At 37.8% G+C, this 25144-nt stretch overlaps 1 protein-coding gene across 1 annotated transcript in view; it reads right to left on the reverse strand.

Moving 5' to 3' along the window:
* The window catches only part of LOC127538726 (disintegrin and metalloproteinase domain-containing protein 10-like), a 156621-nt gene that overhangs the window by 86686 nt on the left and 44791 nt on the right, over nucleotides 1–25144 (reverse strand). The window contains 2 exon segments of the mRNA XM_051962479.1: nucleotides 11810–11950; nucleotides 17313–18194. Of these exon segments, the coding sequence (XP_051818439.1) occupies nucleotides 11810–11950; nucleotides 17313–18194 (1023 nt within the window).

Genomic DNA, 25144 nt, shown 5'->3' on the forward strand with positions numbered 1-25144 from the left:
CAGACCTGGAAAACAGATCCAGGAGAGACAATCTGAGAATCATTGGACTCCCAGAAAAGCATGATGAAAAAAAGAGCCTGGACACTATTTTTCCAGGAGATTATCAAAGAGAACTGCCCAGAAGTCATAGGAGCAGAGGATAAAATAGACATTGAAAAAATTCATCGATCACCCACTGAAAGGGATCCTAAAATCAAAACACCAAGGAATATAGTGGCCAAATGCCAGAACCCTCAGACGAAGGAAAAAATACTGCAAGCGGCTAGAAAAACCCAATTCAAGTATCGGGGAGCCACAATAAGGATCACCCAGGATCTGGCAGCATCCACACTAACAGATCGAAGGGCCTGGAATATGATATTCCGAAAGGCTAAGGAACTTGGTATGCAATCAAAAATAAGTTACCCAGCTAGAATGAGCATCTTTTTCCAGGGAAGAAGATGGTCATTCAACAAAATAAGTGAATTTCACCTATTTTTGATGAAAAAAACAGAACTTGACAAAAAGTTTGATCTACAAATATAGAATTCAAGAGAAACCTAAAAAGGTAAAAAGAAATCTTGGGAACTATATGTTTGATTCTGCATAAATATATTGTATCTAGGATATACTGCAACATATTTTACATATATAGGACTGCTTGCCATCTAGGGGAGGGAGTGTTGGGAGGGAGGGGAAAAATCAGAACAGAAGTGAGTGCAAGGGATAATGTTGTAAAAAATTGCCCTGGCATGGGTTCTGTCAATAAAAATTTATTATAAAATAAATTTTAGGTCTTGTCAGTCGGGGGTGGAGCCAAGATGGCGGAGCAGGCACACGCGACTCTCTAAGCTCTGCTCATTCCCCTCATAACCAACTATTTAATCCAGCCTCAAAAATAGCTCTTCATTGCTTAAATTCATGAAGATGAGAAGCACTACAACTTACCAGCCGAAGTCAATCTGGAAGCTTGCCAGGAAAGGTTTGTCCTGAGGGGCCAGGAACAGACTAGCACAGGCAGAGAGAGGCTAGCATCCTGAGCAGACCAGGGTGGGGGGTTGTAATGGGCTGAGGCTTGAGTTGATGCACTGAGGTCCCAAGCACATGAAGCTAAATAGTAATTGGACCATACTCTATTAATATAAGCTTGGAGAAAGAATGGCCCCCGCCTACTCTTTGTGCAAGTCCTGATGTGTTGTATAGGAAATGACGATTCTTCTGAGTGGAGGAAGGGGTGTGAAAAAGGAAGGGGAGGAGAGCTCAGCCCTCACTTGCTCTGCTAGCTGGCTTCCTGTCGCAGCTGCCCATATTTCTAGCACAATCCTTCTTGCCCAGATTGCTATCACAATCTTTTTTCGCCTCTTCACTTGAATAAAGACTGAAGATTTTTCCCTTAACCTGAGTTCCTGACTCTGGCTGATTTTAAATATGCGATCATTACAATTGGCGCCCAAGTATGGGAACCAAGGACCCTACTTTCACTGAAGAAGTCTCCAGTGACCAGGAACTTAGATGAGTATAAGACAAACAGGGAACTTATTTTCTTAAAGACTAAATTAGTAACCTTTTTTCGCTGAAATGGGACAGATCCTAGGTAAAGATTCTCCATCCCCCACCTCAACCCCTCCAACCCCAGCCCCACCCAGGAGTGGTGCTATAGAAAGCCTGCTTAAGCTGATAGAAAATCAAGGGCTACTTGTAACTTGGGAACAGGCAGCTAGACTTCTGGGTACATTAAAACGCACCTCCCCTTGGTTCTTAGAGGAAGAGCAAATCCCTGTAGATAACTGGGCATTGGTTGGTCAACAGTTCTCCGCATATAACAATGAAAATGGTCCTCATTCAGTTTCCATCGAGGTATTCTATTTATACAATATGATACAACTGGCCTTAAGATACCGTATAAGTTCTAGGAGAAAAAGTAAAAATTCTAGGAATAGCCAAATGGGGAAGCCTGAGATAAAGGAAGAAGACAAAGAACAGATTCATGGCCATATCCCCACAGGGCATGGAGACTTAAGTGAGGCTCAAGGGTGTGGTGAATCTGAGGCAGCTTCAGCCCCATGTAAGGAGCAGGTAATTGACTCTCCTCCATCAACTCCACACTCTGGGATGGAGGGAGGAGGGGTAGTGGGGGAGGGGGCAGTGATAGCACCAGCACCTCCCCCCCCCCAGCATCCAGCACCTCCCCCCCAGCATCCAGCTGCTCCTACGAGTAGATTGCAAAAGGGACTAATTAAGGCCAAAGAAGAAGGGGAAAATGTATCAGAATTTCAACACCATATTTTTCCTGTAATTCAACAGTTTAATTCTTATTTATTACCCCTAATGACTGGAAATCTATAGCAAGGATATGCCTAGAACCTGGACAGAACTACTTGTGGCTTTCTGAATATAGTGAGCTCTGTAGGATACAAGCCCAACAAAATAGTCAAAGTGGAGTTCATACTGCAATCACCTGTGACCTACTAACAGGTGTAGGTCCTTATGCAGATGTCGCAGCACAAATTAGTTATTCTGTAGCAGCATATCAGCAAATTGCTGATAATGCTATCAAAGCGTGGGCTTCTCTTCACAATAAAGACGACAAGGGGGGTGCCTTCACAAAAATAACACAAGGGCCAAATGAACCCTTTGCTGACTTTGTGGGACGCTTGCAGACAGCTATCACAAGAACAAATGGAGAAAATGCAATAACAGACATTTTGATAAAGCAACTTGCTAAGGAAAATGCTAATGAGGTTTGCAGAAGAATTATATACTAGGACTGCACAAGGATGCTCCTTTAGAGGAGGACATAAGACGCTGTGCCACAGTGGGCACAGGTGCCTTTTATAGCCAGGCTATGATGCAGACTTTCCAAAATCCAAACATGAGAAGACAGAGTCCCTCCTGGAAAGGGACTTCCAGAGAGACTCGTAGATGCTTTCAGTGTGAAAAAGTAGGACATCTGAAAGCTCAATGTTGGTATAGAGATAGAATGGGAAAACAAGGTGGGAGAATAAGACCCCAAACCCCATGTCCAAAATGCAACAGAGGCTTCCATTGGGCCTCAGAATGCAGACAGATTCAGGGAAACGGGATGAGGGGCCCAGCCCCAGGGCCCAAGGCAAAAAACACTTGGGGCATGATGGCAGCAAATGGTGCACCCAGAGAGTGCCTAGAAGTCCAATACCCAGACATGACCAATCAGCCAGAAAGCCATATGATGGGAGAAGGGGATTACACAGGCAACCAGCCAGGAAGCAATCTGATGGCAGAAAGGAATTACAATTAGGGAGAATAGAGCTGTATGCAGCTGGGACAACTGAGATACCCCCTGGAGAGGTGAAATCTGTTCCTCTCCAGCCTATGGATCCCTTACCTCCAGGCACAGTAGGCTTGACCATTTCACCTCCTTTTTGTACATACAAAACAGTGTCCATCCACACACTGATGTGGGAAACTGGGGAATGTGTAGATAATATCCCAGTCACTAATACAGGTAGACAATGTGTGACTTATCACCCAGGAGAAGTAGTAGCATCAGGTTTACTCATACAGAATCCTAATAAGCAACCTGGTGATAGTCACCCAGATTCTGGCTCCAGACCACAAAATCCAGAAATATACTGGACAGCAGCTGTAACAGCTGACCGACCTATGCTCACGATCTATATAAATGGCCTACCATTGGAAAGATTGGTAGACACAGGTACAGATCGTACAGTTATTAGAGGTGCCAGTTGGCCCAGTCACTGGTCAAAGATTAAAGCAGACACCTATATGTCTGGAGTAGGAGGATCAATAGCAGCTGAAGTTAGTGCTGCCCCTATGAGATGGACTTTTGAAGGCAAAACAGGAGTTTTTACTCCTTTTATAGTTGAAAAACTCCCCATCAATCTGTGGGGAAGAGACATTTTACAACAATTAGGGTTAAAAATGAGTACTTCGGTTTTTTAAGCAGGGCTGCTGTTGAAGGCCCTTCACTTTCACCTGTTCCTATCCAATGGAAAACTGATACACCAGTGTGGATAGAACAGTGGCCCTTAAGTAGCGATAAAATTCAGGCCTTATTAGATATAGTACACGAGCAGCTTGAACAAGGGCATTTACAACCTTCTCTAAGTCCTTGGAATTCCCCAGTGTTCGTTGTAAAAAAGAAATCGGGAAAATGGAGGATGCTCACTGATTTAAGAAAAGTGAATGAACAGATGGAAACTATGAGAACTCTTCAGCCTGGACTTCCATCTCCTACTCAATTGCCTAGAGAGTGGCCTCTTTGGGTCATCGATATTAAGGAATGTTTCTATTCTATCCCTCTGGATAAGGAGGATATGAAAAGATTTGCCTTTTCAGTGCCCAGTGTTAACTTAGCTGAGCCTTATAAAAGATATGAATGGACAGTTTTGCCACAGGGAATGAAAAACAGCCCCACTATGTGTCAAATGTATGTTGCTGCTGCTCTTGCTCCAATAAGAAAAGCATTTCCAAAAGTTATGCTATTACATTATATGGATGATATATTGGGATGTGCACCTGAGGAACAAATGCTAGAAGCATGTCTACAAAAGACCATTGAAACACTAAGATACTACAAATTATACATAGCTGAAGAGAAAATTCAAAGACATGCTCCTTTTCAATATTTAGGATATGAAGTATACCCTAAGGTGCTTACAGTACAAAAACTGTCCTTAAGAACAGAGAAGCTAAACACCTTAAATGATTTTCAGAAATTGATAGGAGATATCCAATGGAAGCAACCAGTGTTAGGCTTGACTACCTGTCAGTTACAACCATTATATGATATTTTAAGGGGAGACAGTGCTTTAAATTCACCATGCCAGCTTACAAAAGAAGCTCAAGAGGCTTTGAGAGAAGTGGAACTGGCTTTATCCAATGTGGTTGAAAGAGTCACTCAAAAACCCCTGGAAATATCAGTTTTTGCCACACAAGAGGCACCCACAGCAGTCCTTCATCAAGGAGACAGTGTGATAGAGTGGGTGAACCTCCCGGCACAACCAGAACAAAGCCTTACTCCTTACCCAGTGCTTGTGGCTAGAATTTTCTTAAAGGCCATTAAGCGAGCAGTACAATTATCTGGGGCAAGACCTGATAAGATATACACCTTTTACACTAATACACAAATTAATGTGTGTTGTGAGACCATCCCAGAGTGGCAAATTTTATTAGCCATGGCTCCAAATTTTACACATGGGTCTCCATTAAAGATAACCAGACTTTTACATAATTGGCAATGGATTCTTGAAGAGAAAGTTTCTAAAGTTCCTCTTAAAGGACCAACTATCTTTATAGATGCATCCAAACACAATATGTGCGCTGTATATTCTCATGACTTAATGATAAAGAGAGTAGTCAGAACTCCTTTTCAGTCCACTCAGCAGAACGAATTATATGCGATCATGTTAGCTCTCACTTTTTACCCAGGTGACATAAATATAATATCTGATTCAGCCTATTCAGTAGGTGTGGTACAAAGAATTGCCACAGCCCAAATAAAATTTGCAGCTTCTAAAATATATCAGCTCTTTAAGGAACTTCAGGAGCAAGTGAGAAAACATCCAGGTAAGATTTATATCTTGCATGTCCACTCACATAGTGGACTCCCAGGCCCTATTTTTGATGGGAATTCAAAGGCAGATAGCCTTTTAACTATGTTAGCCAGTACACCTTTATTTCAGGAGGCCCAGGAATCCCATTTTAAATACCATCAGGCTTCTCGAGCTTTGTGTTTACAATTTGGGATTACAAAAGAGGAAGCTAGGAGCATAGTAAAAAGCTGTACAGCTTGCCTTCCTTTCCACTTACACTGCCTCCAGGGAAGAACCCTCGTGGTTTGAGACCCAATGAAATCTGGCAAATGGATGTGACTCATTATAAATCTTTCAGTTGTCTGTCTTTTATCCATGTTGTGGTAGACACCTTTTCAGGATTCACTTTTGCCATACCAGCAGCAAAAGAGACAGCCCGAGTGGTCATTGAATTCCTCATGCAAGCATTTGCCATTATGGGAATGCCACAAGCAATAAAAACAGACAATAGTCCTGCATACACCTCCAAACATTTTGCACACTTTTGTGCACAGTATAAGCTTTTACACACCACTGGCATACTCTTTAATCCTCAAGGACAGGGAATAGTGGAGAGGAGAAACAGAGACATTAAGACACTGCTCCAAAAACAAAAGAAAGGAGGAGCCACAGGTAACCCTAGAGAGCTTCTAAATCTAGCACTTTATACTATTAACTTCTTGATTTTTGACAAAGATGCACTGGCTCCGGCAGACAGGTTTTATAACCCACTGGAAGGGCAGTGTCCAGTGAGAGCAGCTCCACTATCTTTAGATAATCGCCAGGTGATGTGGAGAGACTCAGAAAGTGGTGAATGGAAGGGACCAGATAGGCTAACTGCTTGGGGGAGAGGGTTTGCTTGTATCTCTACAGGTGGAGAAGGAATCAGATGGGTGCCAACGAGCCATATTCGCCTTGTCCATCGCAGAGAGATGGAGCAGACCCTTGAAACGAAGGAGAAGACCCAAGAAATATCGGGTGGTTCTGTTGCTGAGTGTGCTCACCATTGAAAGAGTGTGGCAGTTAGGACGTTTGACTCGGGACATAGAAAATCAGTGGACTTCAAAACCCTCAGAAATCATTGGATTCTCTGAGACCAATTGTTGTAGGACTTTAAATCCCTCAGGAATCATTGGATTCTTTGAGACATAAGACTTGAAAGCACTCAGGAATCATTGGATTCTCTGAGAAATGATATGACTGTTACAGGACTTCAAAATCTGCTGGAATCATTGGATTCCCTAAGACATAAAAAGACTTTTGCTGGACTTCAAAAACTTGGGGGGAATCATTGGATTCCCTGATATGTGAAGCAATGGACAATAGATTGGTTTTGGATTATCTCTTGGCTGCTGAAGAAGATGTATGTGTGACTGCTGTTTACATACTCTCCTTCTAGGACTTCTGGCAATCTTTTACAACACAATGTTGATTCATATTGTTTGTTATACCATTACTTGGGTGAATAATTCATGTTTGTTACACCACATCAAGCCTTCACTGACTATGGGGAGAGTCATCACTAATAGCCTCTGCGTTGTTGCTATGTGCTTGTGTAATACTTCCCATGCTGATGGGTTTATGCATAATAAGACCCTTGAGCCCAGAAACCTGCTAGCTACCCCCACTTCCCTTTGGTGCTTTTCATCTCCCTTCCTGAGATGTCAGGGAGGGCGTGATCACCTCCTTTTTGGTGCTTTCACCTCCTTTCCTGAGAAGTCAGGGAGGATGTGATCACCTCCCCTTGGGGGCTCTGACCTCCCTGAGGAGTCAGAGATGGCATGATCACCTGTGTTCAAAAACAAAAGAAAGTGGGAGATGTAATGGGCTGAGGCTTGAGTTGATGCACTGAGGTGCCAAGCACATGAGGCTAAATAGTAATTGGACCATACTCTATTAATATAAGCTTGGAGAAAGAATGGCCCCTGCCTACTCTTTGTGCAAGTCCTGATGTGTTGTATAGGAAATGACGATTCTGCTGGGTGGAGGCAGGGGAGTGAAAAAGGAAGGGGAGGAGAGCTCAGCCCTCACTTGCTCTGCTAGCTGGCTTCCTGTCGCAGCTGCCCATATTGCTATCGCAATCCTTCTTGCTCAGATTGCTATCACAATCTTTTTTCGCCTCTTCACTTGAATAAAGACTGAAGATTTTTCCCTTAACCTGAATTCCTGACTCCAGCTGATTTTAAATACATGATCATTACAGGGGGTGATCTCTGTGGTTAGAGAAGTTATAGAGATGACTCTGCTATAGGCTAACTACTCTGCCTTGATTACAAAGCAGTAAACTGGCAGAGAAATTAAAGCCTAAAACAGAGGGTCCTCTAAAAAATGCCAGAACCTAACTAGATCTGGCTGTAACCCCTCAAACCTGGAAGTGACTCAGGCAGACTGTAAGGCAGCCCTGCAGCCACATCCTGCAGGTCGGGGCTTTTGCGGGGGCAGTTACTAATCTGCACGGCAGGGGGGCATAACCTGCACAGCCTCTAATCGGCAGAGTGGGGGGCTCAACCTGGGGCAATAGAACCTCCCCAGCTGACTGTGCTTCCCAGGCAGACTCTTCTGTTCCCTGCAAATCCATTCACTGTTCAGCTGCTAATACCCATAGCCCCAGGGCAGGTGTGGCTTGGGGAAGTGAAACTCTCACTGCTCACTTCTAGCCCCAGGGCAGTTGTTATCTCACACAGCAGGGGTTCTTTGAAGAGCACTTTCCCAGCTGAGCCCTGCTGGCCTGAGTTACTCCCGGGTGGGAGCACTCCAGCTCCTCCCAGCTTTTTGTAGCCGGCTGGCAGGACAGCTACCCGTCCATACACCTTTCACTGCTCTGCAGAGGAAGCTGGTAACCTCCTGGCCCTGAAGACAGACCTTACAGGCTTTAACAAAATGAGTAAAAAAATAAAAAGAACGATTGATAGTTTCTACACAGAAAAAGAACAGCTTTTCAACCCTGAAGAGACTAATAGCAGACAGTCTCCAGACAATTATTGGTCTCCAATACAAAAGTCTCTCCTAGAAGTGACTATTAAAAACCTTAAAAGAGAGCTAGAAGAGAAATGGGGAAAGCAAAGAGAAGCTATTCAAGAGAGCAACAACTTCCTAAAATGTGAATTGGAAAAGATAAAAAAAAACTCCCAAGAAGTGCAGGAAAGCAGAATTTGCGAATTGGAAAAAGAAAATGACTCACTAAAAAAAAAAAAATTAGTAAAGTGGAAAAAAATTCCATAGACCAAAACAACTCAATTGGACATATACAAAAAGAAGTAAAAAAAGCTAATGAAGAAAATAACTCACTAAAAATCAGAACTGAACAAATAGAAATGACTGATTCATTGAGACATCAAGAATCAGTCCAGCAAAACCAAAAAAATGAAAGATTGGGAAAAAAATGTCAAATATTTACTTGAAAAACAACAGACCTGGAAAATAGATCTAGGAGAGAGAACCTGAGGATCATCGGACTACCAGAAAATTATGATGAAAAAAAGAGCCTAGATACTATGTTACAGGAAATCATCAAAGAGAACTGCCTAAAAGTAATAGAACCGGAAGGGAAAATAGGCAATGAAAGAATTCATTGAACATCTTCTGAAAAAGACCCTAAAATAGAGACTCCGAGGAATATTGTGGCCAAGCTTCAGACTTTTCAGACTAAAGAAAAAATTTTACAAGTAGCCAGGAAAAAACAGTAGAGATCTGGCTGCCTCAACATTAAAGGATCGAAGGGCCTGGAATCAGATATTCTGAAAGGCAAAAGAACTTGGCATGCAGCCAAGAATAAACTACCCAGCTAAGCTGAGTATTTTTTTCCACAGAGGAAGATGGACATTTAATGAAACAGAAGAATTCCATCTGTTTCTAACGAAAAAAACAGACTTAAACAAAAAATTTGATCTCCAACAACAGCAATCAAGAGAAGTAGAAAAAGGAGAAACTAGACAACATAGTAAAGTAAGAGAATACAGTTCAAGCCAACTCCTCCGACAATTACTTCAACAAAGATGAGAAATTGAAGGATACACTGCAAGACTCAAGTGTTTCATTCAAGTTTTCTATCTTCAGAGTCAATGTTCTTTTCACTTGCCATTGTGCTTCCCATGGTCAGGCACACTGTAACATGCCCTTGACTCCTGTGCCTCCATATCCTGTATTTGGAGTGACCAAATAAATGTCTCCTCCCCAACCCACTCACAAAAAAAAAAAAAAAAGAGAGAGATGGAGCACAGGACCTGGAGTCAAGAAGAACTGAATTCAAATCCAGCCTCACATCCTGCCTAGCCCTGGACAAGTCATTTTACCTCCGACTATCTGACAAAATGGATCCACTGGATCCACTAGGGAAGATCTCTGCCAAGAAAAGGCCAAATGGGGACAACAAGGGCTGGACATGGCTGCCACAACTGAGCAACAACCAGAGAGAAGCTTTCCTGATGCCAAGCCCAGCCTTCTAGTCATTGTGCCACCCAAAATGCCCTTATTAATAGGCCTATTAGCAACCTTTGTGTTATATATGTTTATTTTAATATGTGCCTATTAACACTTTTGTGTTATATATTATGTGTTAATTTTAATATGTGCCAATTAACAATCTTTGTGTTATATGTTATATATATTAATTTTAATGTGTGCCTATTAACAATTTTGTATTATCTTAATTTTTAACATATGCCTATTAAAATTTTTTGTTTTATTAAAATAAATAAATAAAATGAAATAAATTTAAAAAAAATAAAAAACAAAATGGGTCCATGATTTAGGCATAAAGAACAAGATTATAAATAAATTAGAGGAACATAGGATAGTTTATCTCTCAGACTTGTGGAGGAGGAAGAAATTTGTGACCAAAGATGAACTAGAGACCATTACTGATCACAAAATAGAAAATTTTGATTACATCAAATTAAAAGGCCTTTGTACAAACAAAACTAATGTAAACAAGATTAGAAGAGAAGCAACAAACTGGTAAAACATTTTCACAGTTGAAGGTTCTGATAAAGGCCTCATTTCCAAAATATATAGAGAATTCACTCTAATTTATAAGAAATCAAGCCATTCTCCAATTGATAAATGGTCAAAGGATATGAATGGACAATTTTCAGATGATGAATTTGAAACTATTTCTAGCCATATGAAAAGATGCTCCAAGTCATTATTAATCAGAGAAATGCAAATTAAGACAACTCTGAGACACCACAATACACCTGTCAGGTTGGCTACAATGACAGGGAAAGATAATGCACGATGTTGAAGGGGATGTGGGAAAACAGGGACACTGATACATTGTTAGTGGAATTGTGAATACATCCAGTCATTCTGGAGAGCAATTTGGAACTATGCTCAAAAAGTTATCAAACTGTGCTTTGATCCAGCAGTATTACTACTAGGCTTATATCCCAAATAGATTTTTAAAAAGGGCAAGAGGCTTGTATGTATAAGAATGTTTGTGGCAGCCCTGTTTGTAGTGGCTAGAAACTGGAAAATGAATGGATGCCCATCAATTGGAGAATTGGTGGGTAAATTGTGGTATATGAATGTTATGGAATATTACTGTCCTGTAAGAAATGACCAGCAAGAAGAATACAGAAGTGAAATGATCAGGACCAGGAGATCATTATACATTTCAACAACAATACTGTATGAGGACATATTCTGATGGAAGTAGATTTCTTTGACAAAGAGAAGATCTAACTCAATTTCAATTGATCAATGATGGACAGAAGCAGCTACACCCAAAGAAAGGACACTGAGAAATAAATGTAAACTGTTTGCATTTTTGTTTTTCTTCCCAGGTTATTTTTACCTTCTGAATCCAATTCTTCCTGTGCAACAAGAGAACTGTTCAGTTCTGCACATATATATCTAGGATATGCTGTGACATATTTAACATGTGTAGGACTGCTTGTCATCTTGGGGAGGGGGTGGAGGGAGGGAGGGGAAAAGTTGGAACAGAAGTGAGTGCAAAGGGATAATATTGTAAAAAATTACCCAGACAGGGGTTCTGTCAATAGAAAGTTATAATTATTAAAAAAAGAAAAGAAAAGAAAAGAAAAAAAGAAAGATACTCTTACCTGTGCTCCAAATGTAAATTTCCTGACCTCTTTTTCTAGTTCTCATTTCAGACTTTGTTTCTTTATTTCTTTGTAAATTGTCTAGCCCATACTCTCTGCTGCTCTGGCTTAATTACCGTGTTCTTGTTTCCCATCCCCCAACCTGGTCTTGAGCTCACCAACCCACAGGGCACTCTCCCTCCCCTTCCTTCTTACAGAAGGGCCCCTTCTAATTTCACGGCTAACTCACAAAATCCTTGAATTTGGGTACCACATCTCTGGATCCCACCACCAGGGGCAGCCAGGGGCTTTCCATTACTAATCTTCAAACTACTTCTAGACATGGCCAGCCATGCTCTTCAGTGCAAAAGTCAGGAGTCAGAGAAATGAGAAAGAGAAGACAACTTTATTGCCAATCAGTTACATGTTCAGGAACTCCTCAACTCCTTGTCCCCTTTGCCAATCTTATAAAGCAAAACAAGTGAACATGCGGGGAGCTTTGGAAATAGCCACAGTCACCTACCAGGAGCCTGGGAGAGACAAACAAGAGGATGTGCATGCTCTTGGGCAAAAAGGCCACTATTTTTTTCCTGATTCTTTTTGGGTCCCTGGAAACAATGCAGTCTCGTGTGACAGCACACACCCTGAAGCTCTCACCACATTCTTCTGTTTCCATGAGAATGTGCCCTTACCTGACCATGTTGATTTTGGCCTGGCTGTTTGGAGAGGCCCCTAACAGATAAATGTTAGAGGGATTGTGAGAAAACTGCTACTCTATTGCATCATTGGTGAAGTTGTAAAATGATCCAATCATTCTGGAGAGCAATCTGGAACTATACCCAAAGGGCAATAAAATTGTACATATCTTTTGACCCAGCAGTGTCATTACTGGGCCTGTATCCCAAGTAAATCATAAAGGAAGGAAAAGGTCTTACATATGCAAAAATATTTGTAGTAGATATTTTAGTGTTAGTAAAGAATTGGAAAATGAGTAGATGTCCATCAAATGGGGAATGGCTGAATAAGTTGTAGTATATGAAGATAATGGGATGTTATTGTTATGTTTAAAAATGATAAACAAGCTGATTTTAGAAAGGCCTGGAAAACTTTACAAGAACTGATGATGAGCAAAACAAATAGAACCAGGAATACATTGTATGCAATATCAGCAAGAATATGCAATGATCAACTATGAAATATTTAATTTTTCCCAGTGGTTCAGTGATCCAAAGCAATCTCAATAGACTTCAGACAGAAAATGCCATCTGCACCCAGAAAAAACAATTCAGGAGATTAAATGTAAAGCAACACATGCTTTGTTCACTTTTTTTTAAATTTCCTTTTTGCTGTGATTTTTCTCTGCCAATATCATTTATAATGCAATGTGTATTAAAAATAAATAATTTATTAGGGAAAAGCATTGTGATGGTTTCAACAATAAATTGACTCAAGATAATTCCAGCAGACTTGTGATAAAAAAACCACCTGCATTCAAAGAGAGAACAATGGAGACTGAATGTGGATCAAAGCATAGTATTTTCATCTTTTGGGTTAATGTGGTTTGCTTGCTTTTTTTCTCCCATTCTCACTCCCCCATCTTTTGGCCTGATTTTTTTGCACAGTATGATGAACATGGAGATATGTCTGGAAGAATTGCACATATTTAATCTGTATTGGATTACTTGCTCTCTAGGGGAGGAAGGAGGATAGGAGGGAGGTAGAAAAATTTGGAACACGAGGTTTTACAAAGATGAATATTAAAAACTGTCTTTGCATATATTTGGAAAATTAGAATAGAATTAGTAAAAATAAATAAATGCTTATTTTAAAAAATAAAACAAAACCAACAGAATGAAAAAAGCTAAAAACAATGTGAAATATCTCATTAAAAAAAATAACTGAACTGGAAAAAAAGATCCAGAAGAAAGAATTTATAAATTATTAAATTACCTGAAAGCCGTGATTTTTAAAAATACCCTAAGGGCAGCTAAGTGATGCAGTGGCTAGAGCCCCAGCCCAGAAGTCAGGAGGACCTGAGTTCAAATCTGCCTTAGCAAAAAGCAAAAAATTAATGAATCAATGAATAAACCAATAAATATCCTAAATGCTATTTTTCATGAAATTATTCGGAAAGCTGGCCTGGGGGAGAAGAGGGAGCCAAATTGGTGGAGAGCAGATATGACTTTCTGTGACTTCCTCTCACCTACTCTCAAATCAACAGCAGATTAAGCCTGTAAACTGGTTTTGGAGTCAAAGAACCCACAAATATTTGGAGTACAACACATTCCCAAAAAAGATACCTTGAAAGAACTTCAGAACAGGTCTATTTCAAATGGGCAGGGAGACAGTCTGCCAAGCCCAGACTGCAGCACAGGAAGACTGGGGCAAGGAACTGGGGCAGGGAGTCAAAGTGTTGCAGTTTCCACACATCTGGGAATGTTCTATGAGCCTTTTAGGCTACTCTGTCCTGGTTGCAAACAGGTGGCTTGGCAGATTTGTTACAAAAGGCAAATTGTAAACCATTGAACTCTGGAATAATGCCAAACAAAGCTGTGATTACCCAGCACCAGAAGTTAATCAGCAGAACTGCCCCAGGGTGAACTAAAGCAGCTGTTGCTGCAAATTCAAAGAAAAAGAAATGAAAAGAATCTTGACTATAGAAAATTATTATGGTGACAAGGAAGACCAATTCAAACGTCCACAGAGAAAACCTCAAAGAATGATATGAATTGATCTTAAGCCCAGAGAGGTTTGTTGAAAGTGTTCATAAATGAGTTTAAAAGATAAATAAGAGAAATAGAAGAAAAATATGAAAAGAAATGAAGGTATGCAAGAGGGAGTCAACAGCTTGGAAAAGGGAGGAAAAATTGACTAAAGAAAACAACACCTTCAAAAGTAGAATTAAGCAATAGAAAAAGAGATACAAAGGGTTAACTCAAATACAAAACTCACGAGAATAATAAAAAGGTAAACAGGAAAGGGAAATCATAAAGGATTTCATAAGACTGTTTACCTCCCTACTTTGGAAGATGATACTTGTTACCCCTAAGAACTTTGTCATTGTTAGGTAAGTTTGAAGAAGTGTGTGTGTGTGTGTGTGTGTGTGTGTGTGTGTGTGTGTGTGTTGCATGTGAAAGAAAATTGATGATTGAAAGAAGAATGCCCTGAGAGAAAGGGAAAGGAAGAGGTAGAATAGGAAAAAAATCTCACATAAAAGAGGCAAGAAAAAATTTTATAGTAGAGGAAAGGAGAGAGGTAGGTGATGGAAAATGAGTAAACCTTATTACTCTTATCAGAATTGGTTCATAGAAGGAATAATATATACACTCAGATATAGTCATCTCTCTTAGCTCATAAGAAAGTAGAAGGGGGAAAAGATAAGAGAAAGAGAGTTGAGAGAAGGAAGGGCAGATTGAGAGAGATAGTAGTCAGAAGCAAAACACTTTTGATGATTGACCCAGTGAGTGGAGAGAGAAAGAAGAGAATATACAGGGGTGGAGAAAAATACAGTTAGTCATAGTGATTATGAAAAAAAAATTGAAGCAAATTTCTCTGATGAGAGCCTCATTCATCAAAATATAGATTTTTTAATAACAAGACCCATTCCTCATTGATAAATGATCCAGAAATAGTAATACTTTTCATATGAAGTAATCAAAACTTTAGCCTTATGAAAAAATATTCTGGCTCAGTTTTGCTTGAATAAATTCAAATTAAAAGAATTCTGAGGTACTATGCCATATCTATTAGACTGTGTAATAGGACAGAGGAGGTAAATGAGAAATGCTGGAAAGAATATGGGGGAAATGAGATATCAATGCATTATCAATAGAGTTGTGAATTGATTCAACCATTATATAGAATAATTTATAACTATGTCCAAAACACAATAAAAACATGCATACCCATTGAACTAGGCCTATATCCTAAGAGAAAAAAAACAAAAAACAAAAAGCAAAACACCATATATACACAAAAAAATTATAGCAGCTCTTTTCATAGAGAAAAAAATGAAAATTGAGGAGGTACCCATCAATTGGGGAATATCTGAAGAAATTGTGTTAAGTGGTAAGGATGGAGTAATATTGTGCTATAAGAAATGATGAACACAGTGCTCTCAGAAAAACCTGGAAAGACTTCTATGAGCTGATGAAAAATGAGATATACTATGTACATAGACAGCTATATTATGAGGTGATCAGCTGGGAATAACTTAACTATTCTCAATACAAGGATCCAAGACAACTCTGAAGGACTTAAAATGAAAAATACTATCCATCCCAGGGGTGGGGAGGGGGGAGAAGGGGAACTGATGTTCTTTGATATAGTTTGAAGCATAATTTTTAACTTTTCTTATTTTTCTTGAGCTGTTTATTTTTTGTCTGGTTTCTTTCACAAAATGACTATCATATACATGTTTTGTTGACTACATATATATATATAATCCATATTGAATGGCTTGCCCACTCAATGATTGTGGTGGTATGGAGGAATGGAAAAAATCTGGAATTCAAAGTTTTTAAAATGAATATTAAAAATAGCTTTATCATATCACTGGGGAAAATAAACAAAAAAAAAACTAAAAGAAAAAAATCATCAAGGATTCAGTAAGGTTATACATTTCTATATGGAGAGATGATATTTGTAATCCTAAGAACTTTCTCATTATTAGAGCTGTTAGAAGGACAGAGAGTTGCAATATGAGTTGCAACTGTGAGTTGAATATGAAGAGAAGCTATCAAAAAAATTAAAATTATTTATGTATACAAGAAATATCGGGTGGTTCTGTTGCTGATTGTGCTCACCATTGAAAGAGCATAGCTGACAAGGAGACTGTTAAAAAGACTTTTAAAATCTTCAGGAATCATTGGATTTCCTAACACAAGATGAAACTGTTTTAGTTCTTGAAAAACCAGTGAGAATCATTGGATTCCTTAAGATGAAAAATTGTTGATGAGACTTTTGCAGTACTTCAGGGCTTACAGGAACTATTGGATTCCTGGCACATGAACTAATGGACAGTGGATTCCTTATGGACTATTTCTAGGACTTATGGACATGTATAAATTTTCAGGTTGATTCATGTTGTTACATTACTACTAGCCTGTGTTATATTGCTATGTGCTTATGTAAATTATGTATAATGCCTCCCATATTGATGGATTTATGTATATCATGTATATCTGTTACAAAGTTCTGGCCCATATTGATGGATTTATGTGTACCCCTTCAGAAACCCACTAATCTGATTAGATTTCCTATTTCCTTTGGTGTTTTCATCTAACAAAAGAAAGGGGGAGATGATGGAATCCTTACAAACTGCTAACTAATTAGAGTTGATCTAATCTTACAAGAAGATTTTGGCCAGAACCTGAAACAAGGTACTAAGTAGAACTAATTAGTACAATGTGTTTACATCTTTGTGTTCACACCTCCCTTAAAGCTCTTTGGGCCAGAGAGCACTATGGGAGAAAAGCCATAATCCCATTCTCTCAGAAGATTCACATATAAGGCCAATGAGGAGAGAGAGCTATTCCAGAATACATTTTCCACTTGGCTGGCTGGTCACAGAGGAGAGTTCAGCTGGACTGGAGAGGAGCAACTCTGGTGCAGACAGAGAGCACTTTGACAGATTTCAGCGGAATTACGCTAGAAGCCCTCTCTCCGAGGCAAGGCAGAATATATTCCACTCTGTGGAATATCAGTAGCTCTTGCATACATGATATAATTGCCATTTTCTTTCTGTCCTAAATTCTTAGATTCTCCTGGAGTACATTCTGTTCCAGAATCATGAGGAGAACCAAAGTTGTGTCCAACCTCATGAGCAAAAGTAATGTGAGAAACTTTTGGTGGCACATGAGAACCATAGTTCTGGACAGTGATGATGCCAGTATTTAAGGATTTCTTTTTGCCATCTGAATACAGCTTATTTTTTTCACATATTCCTCCAGAGCTTCCTGAGTGAAGATTTGTCAAATGCAAAATGGTCCGATGCAGAACTGTCAAAACTTGAATTAAGCATAGAAGACTCCAAATTGAAGGTGCTCCAACCCAAGCCAGACCTAAAACACCATCATCAAAATCTCGATCTGTGAAGACATAGGCCAAACAGTAGTCATCATGATTCTGCTCGGAGTTCAATTCCAGGAACTTCTCCACACCAATATTAGGAAAGTGGAAAGGATTCGTTGAGTCTTTCTCATCAGCAGTTGTGTTTATCCTTATTCATTTCACCATGAAACTGATGTTACGGATTCCAGAGAAATCTGTTGATTGGTAAATTGTATCAATAGCTTTCACATGACTGGATATCTGAGCAATCACAGCTTCCCGTGTTCCATAGTGTTTAAAGAATAGATGATCTGTCTGAATATAAAGCTGACAAGTATTTTTTTCAGCTGAAGCAGCATGCTTTTTCCTTAGCAGCTCTGGACCACTTGTAACGTGTTCTTCTAGAGGTTTCTGTGTGCTTTCCTCTACACCAGTCATCTGGTACTTTCTCATTCTTTCGAATACTGAATGATCTGCACAGCCTCCCTGTGGCCCATACTTATGGGGATATTTGATATCATCTTCATGATAAATGACAGACACTCCATGTCTGTGTATTGGGAGAAGGGAAAGAGAAAAATAGAATGGGATAAATTATTTCACAAGAGCTTTTACAGTGGATGGGAAGATGGGGGATTTTTTTTGGGGGGGGGGAGTAGTTTGAACCTTATTCTCATCAGAATTGGTTCCAAGAGGAAATATCATCTACACTTAAAATCCATATTACCTTATAGGAAAGTAGGAGGGAAAGAGATTTAGAGAATGGAAGTTTGACAGAAAGGTGTATGGATTGAGAGAGGTGATAGCCAGAATCAAAGAACGTTTGAGGATGAACAGTGTAAAATAAATGAAAAAGACAGACAGACAGAAACAGCAAGAAATGGAAAAATACAGATGAAGACAGAGAGAATGATGGAGAAAGCAGAATGGAGGGAAATACAGAGTAATCACAATATTTACACCAAGTTTTCTCTGATAAAAGACTCATTTCCCACATATATAGAAAACTAAATCAAATTGATAAAAATGGGAGCTATTCTTAAACTGATAAATGGTCAAAGACTATGTGTAGGCAATTTTTAGACAACATAATCAAAACTATCTATAATCATATTAAAAAATTCTCAATTGGAGAAATGCAAATCCAAATAATTCCATCATCCTACATCTATCAGATTGGCTACTGTGACAGAAAAGGAAAGTAATGAATGTTGGAGGGAAGGTGGGAAAATTAAGACACTAATGCCCTGTTGGGAGAATTATAAAGTGATCCACTATTATCATGCATATGCTTTGATCTAGCAATATCACTACTAGATCTTCAAAGGAGAGAGAGAGAGAGAAGAGGGAGAGAGAGAGAGAGAGAGAGAGAGAGAGAGAGAGAGAGAGAGAGAGAAACCCATATGTACAACAACATTTATAGCAGCTTTATATGTGCCTATGTTTGTGTGTGTGTGTGTGTGTGTGTGTGTGTGTGTGGTGTGTGTGTGTGTGAAATAATTAGAAACTGAGTAGATGCCTATCAATGGGAAAATGGCTTTACAATTTGTGCTATATGATTATAATGAAATATTGCTGTGCTATAAGAAATGATGAACAGACTGATTTCAGAAAAAAACATGGAAAGATGTATATGAACTGATGCAAACTAAAGTGAACAGAATCAGGAAAACATCATACAAAGCAACAATAATTCGGTATGATGATGAATTGTGAATGACTCTGCTCTTCTCAGCAATATAATGATCCAAGACAATTTCAAATGACTTATGATGAAAAATGTTTTCCATCTCAAAAGAAAGAACTGATGCAGTATGATAGCACATTAAAGCATATTTTATTAATTTATCTATTTTTTTTTGTTTCTTGTGGGAGGGTTTTTGTCTTTTATTTTTCACAACATATTTAATATGGAAATGTTTTGCATGACTATACATGCTTATAATATATATTTTATCAAATTGATTGATTTCTCAATAAAAGAGGAAGAAAGAGAATTTGGGATGCATTTTTTTTCTTGCTGAGGCAATTGGGGTTAAGTGACTTGCCCAGAATCATACAGCTAGGAATATTAAGTGTCTGAGGCCAGATTTGAACTCAGGTCCTCTGACTTCAGGGCTGGTGCTCTATCCACTGTGCCACCTAGTTGTCCCTGGGCTGCAATTTAAAAAAAAAAAACTTGTTAAAATTATGTTTACATGTGATTGAGGAAAAATGATACATTAAAACTGACTAATAGACAAAAAAACCCAAAAGGACAAACAATAAGAAGATAGAAAATTTGGGTGGAAATCCTATTTCTGGTCCAGTTTAACTTTGTGACCTTGGACAAACTACTTAATTTCTCAGTTCTCTGGGCAACTAAGACTTTTGAGTTGTACAAAAATGGCTGAATATGCATTGGCCAAGAAAGCTCTTTCCTCATTAGTACTTTCCCACCCAAATAAAATCATAGATATACTGGATGACAAATTCTGTGCAAATCACTTTCTATTTTTATATCCCAGGCAACTTCCTAAAATTCTACATTGAAAAGTTAAGTGCTGAATTCCACTGTCATTGAAAGTTTCTTTAAAAAATAAAGAAAAAACTAAACTAATTATCCATTTGCAAATACGTGCTTTCTATACAAATGATTCAAGTGCGACCAAAAATCGGTAAAGATTACTGAGGAATTTTGTAATGAAAGTGGCTCCGTATTTTCCTCATAGAAACCTTTGAGTGACAATGCAAGAAAGATTGGCTAACATTAATAGCTATGGAAACAAATTTGGAGAGATGCAATGATTTTTCTGAAGTCCAATAACCGTTAAGTATTGAAGCCAGGAAGTGAACCCATGTTTTCTGATATCAAATCCAGTAGTCTAACCATTCCTTTTATCACTCTATAGGTAAGATAAAGCTGATTGAGTATTTGGGACACTTTACTTTTTGGTTCTACCAGATGCCTATAGATTCAGGGCCAACTTGTTTAGGTAGCACAGATGTCTCATGATTTCTGGAGTGTATTCAGAGGAATTTATAATGCATAATTGTCACTTTCACAATTTCTCATTTGTTTCATTCTATGGTCATTTCATGTAATGTGTCTGACTGTTTTAGATCATTTTCATTGTAAACGATGCCAAAAACATAAAACAATCATGCACATTAAATAATTTGTTTCTGAGAAGAGCAAAATGCATATATTTGCATTGGATTTTTTCTGCCAGAAAGACATGATGTATATACTCTAAGGAGACAAGACGCCCTCTAGGTGACTGCCTTCCTAGGATATTGTGACCCATGCAAATGAAAACACTAAATTTATAATTGGTGAATTTGATTTCATAGAATTATAGACTTAGAATGGTCTAGATCAGACTAGACTAGACTAGAATATGGACTAGAATGGTCATTTAATTCAATTCATTTACAAAATGAATTTCTACAATAACACCCAACAGCAGATCATTTGGCCTGTTCCTGAGACCACTAATGAAATACAAGATGTTTCTGCATTCCATAAGATTTTGGTGAGAGGTTTTCAAGATTCAGTGGGAAGAACACTGTTTCCAGAGTCAAAGTATCAAAATTCAGTCTCTGATAATTGACAAGTGTGAAATTGGGCAAGTCCCCTGTTAGTCTCAGGTTCCTCATGTGTAAAGTGAGAGAGTTGGAGTAGATTATTCCTTAGTTTTCTTTGTCCTCTTAAAAATGATCTTTGCATTCAAGAATAACCTTTCCTTCTTTAGTTATACTACTGTTTTGAGATTCTTTTCTGTTTCCACTGTTGATCTTGGGTAGCAAGCCCCTTAACCTATATTCCAACAAAAGATTTTTCATATAAGGCCCAGTCTTCTCACTAGAATGTTTGCAAATATCAGGTGCTACAGCTAGCTTATATGATCCAAGAGTCATTTAAATTTTTTTTAATGTAAGAATTTATACCTCAGCAATAGACAAACTACAAATCAGAGATTGATTTATTGTTTTGTTGATTATCTAGTTTTAAGTGATGGAGAAAAAGGCTCATAAAATAAATTAAACATAAATGTATATTTGTGTACACTTTGGATTTTTTTGGAGTTATTTGAGGAGGGAGGTGAAATAAACATTTATATGTCGCCTACCTGTTATTGATACTGTGCTTAGTATTTTACAAATATTCTCTCCTTTCATTCTCACAACTTTGGAAGGTAGATGCTATGATCAACCCTATTTTACGGTAGAGAAAAATGAAGCAGCAGAGTTTACTTGACTTGCCCAGGTTCACACAGCTTTCATCTGAGGCTGTGTTCAAACTAAAATCTTCCTGACTCCAGCTTCAGCCCTTTATCTATTGTGCTACCTTGTTTGTTGTTCAGTCATCTGTAGTTGTTTCTGACCCCATTTGGGTTTTCTTGGCAACAATACCGGAGTGGTTTGCCATTTTCTTTACCAGCTCATTTTATAGATGAGGAAACTGAGGCATATAGTATTAAATGCTCAAGAGAAGATGAATCTTTCCAACTCTAGGTCCAACTACTTAGGAGTCTATTAAACATTGACCAGAATTTTTTGAGTTCAGTCAATGCTGCAGTTTAAGTTCATAAAGTCAGTATCAGTTAATCTAGTTATACACACACATATGTATACACACATATATGCATGTATATATAATATATAGATACAGATAATTTTAGACTGCAACTTTTCCCTTACAAAAGAGAATATCATTGAATAGAAGGGGTGTCATGAGCTAAGATATGAAGCTGGCCCCTTTTTTCTGCATAACTGTATTTAGAAAGCTGTAGGTGTTCCTTTCTTTTGGAGACACCCTCATCTCTTACTAACTTCTGTACAGACTATTAAAAGTAGAGACAACTGTGACATTATCTACAGAAAGAAAGTCTAATTAATTTCATACTATTTTGGATTAGAACTCCTAATTAGATTCAGGATAGGTGATAACATTACCAGTTGGAGTAGGCTTGGGGTGAGGGTTGGGTGAAGTTATCATCCTGTTGGCTTCTATCTTTCAGGCTTGCTGTTATATTAAGGAAACTTTGTAATTATAGGTGTCTATTTATGGGATTTTACTTGGTTAACACTGCTCACTCTGTGAGCCAGACAGCATCATAGAATAGAAAGATCATAGAATTTGTAATCAGGAAATTTGGCTCCAAAACCCTCCACTTTCTCCATAGGTGACCTTGAAAAAGTCACATGAATTTTTTCACCTTGTTTTTCTCATTTCCACCAATCAATCAATAAGCATTTATTTAGTGTCTGTTATGTATCAAGCAATGTTCTTAACATTCAAGATAGAAATACAAAGGATGGAATAAACTTCATTTATAAGGAGTTCACAATCTTAATGAAATGATAGGGTTACATGATTACTGGAAGGAGCCTTTTCTTTCCAATTCCTTAGTTATGAGTCTATGACTATGAAGTCAGGAATTCAAAACATAATTTATTAATTTTATGTAAAGGGGGAGCAAATTTTGGGATGTTCTTCTAATCAATTATGTGACTCAATATTTGTTTATCATTGCTGATGTTTTCCTATTAGAGACTATATATATATATATATATATATATATATATATATATATATATATATATATATAATGAATCTTTACACAGAAACATCTAAACAGCTTCTAGCTCCATTTTCATTCTGAGTTCCCAGAACTGCCAACTAAAGCCAGAAAGTAGTTGGGTGTCTCTTTCTACAAAAGAATCCTGGATTTACAAGCTTCCTGGTAGAGTGACAAGAAAATTAGATAAGAAATTTGATGGTCATTATTCAGATTCAAGCTCTATCACGAAGTAAACATGTGATCTGGGAGAATTTGTATCAAAACTCAGTAGCACTGAATTCATCTGTAAAATAATATTGCAGAGGACTAAATAATTTCCAAATTAGCTTCTAGCTCTTAATCTCAGATTTTATCTAATCCTGTAGTCGGGAAAGTGACTTTTATGCACTTGGTTGCAATGAAACCTAAATTCTTATGAAGTCAGTTGTGGAATAAGATTTAAGTTTGAAACTTTAACTGGATTCCTAATCTCTGAAAGATATGAAACATTACCATCTTTAATAAGCAAAAATAACTCACAGAGACTAAATATAAGTAACACAAATATCATTTTTCAAATAGATGCCATTGAAATGAATGAAGTCCAGATTCATTTCTAAGTTTGGATGCCACATTCATCTATCCAAGGCTTTCTTGGTATACTTAGATGTTAGTGTTGTATTGAAATGGGGACATATTTTGTTTTGACATGTTTTAATATGTTGTTTCCTCTCAATAAAATGTTAAGCTTCTTGAATACAGGTTCTTTTTTTATTTGTTTCCATATACTTGCCACCTCATGCTTTGTACACAGTAAGCAAAACACAAACACTTTTTTTATATTGAGTTGAAATAAATTTTTAAAGAATATCATCTTAACAATATTACAATTCTTAGAATGTATTCTTCATTTGGAGCCCATAGACTCCAAAAGTCTCTACAGACAAATTTCAGAGAGTCTGTGAATTTATTTTTGGAATGTTTTGATAGTCTTTTTTCAATCACGTAAGTTCTGCTGTAATTCTATATACTTTCCTTTATGCAGCTACAAAAAGAAAAACAAATTTATTCTGCTTGGGCTTGATGAAAGATAGTTGTTATTTTTGCTACAGAGGAGGGTGAGACTTACTGATCACTAAAGTTGGTGAATTCTATCAATAACAAAATATTTTGTATAGCCTATCTCCATAAATATATTTAAAGGTGAACGGGTCTTTGAGGTCATCAAAACAAATCCCTTTATCTTATTGGTGAGAAAACTGAAATCCAGAATGGATTGTGACTTAAAGTTATACAGATAGACAGGATGAAAATAGCAATAAAGGACAATTAAAGACACCATCTGCAGCCAAAGAAGAAGCATTGTGTATGCACACACACACGCGCGCGCGCACACACACACACACACACACATGTATGTGTGATATATGATATATATATATTTATTTATATATCTATATATACATTTTTGTGCATAATGGCAGCCATTTCTAGGATAGGAGAGAAGAAAAAAGGGAAAATTAAAAAGAAATTGTCATAGCTATAATATATTTAAAAGGAATAACAACTTGTACATAATAGATTTGCAATTTCATGTGAAATTATCCTTTTATTATACTATATTATAGAAATGTTTTCCCATAAATTAAAAATAAAATAAATTTAAAGAAAAAAACAGTTATTTTTTATTACAAATCTGATGCCCTAATACCTATATCATTTTGTCTCTTAAGGAAGAGAGTGTTCAAATTTTAGGGTCTGTACAATTTTTAATATAAAAATTGATCTTCATACTTGAAAAGAACGACTGGTATTGCCAAATTAATCTGCCAGTGAAAATTCTCATTTTAACCTAATGATTTTGGCATAATGCAAATGAAACCCAATTGTTTCATTTAGAGAATGGAGAGGAAGTCATAGACAATGCCTATTAAAATACTAGGTGGATATTCAT

Source organism: Antechinus flavipes, chromosome 5, assembly GCF_016432865.1.
Source record: "Antechinus flavipes isolate AdamAnt ecotype Samford, QLD, Australia chromosome 5, AdamAnt_v2, whole genome shotgun sequence".
Lineage (NCBI taxonomy): Eukaryota > Metazoa > Chordata > Mammalia > Dasyuromorphia > Dasyuridae > Antechinus > Antechinus flavipes.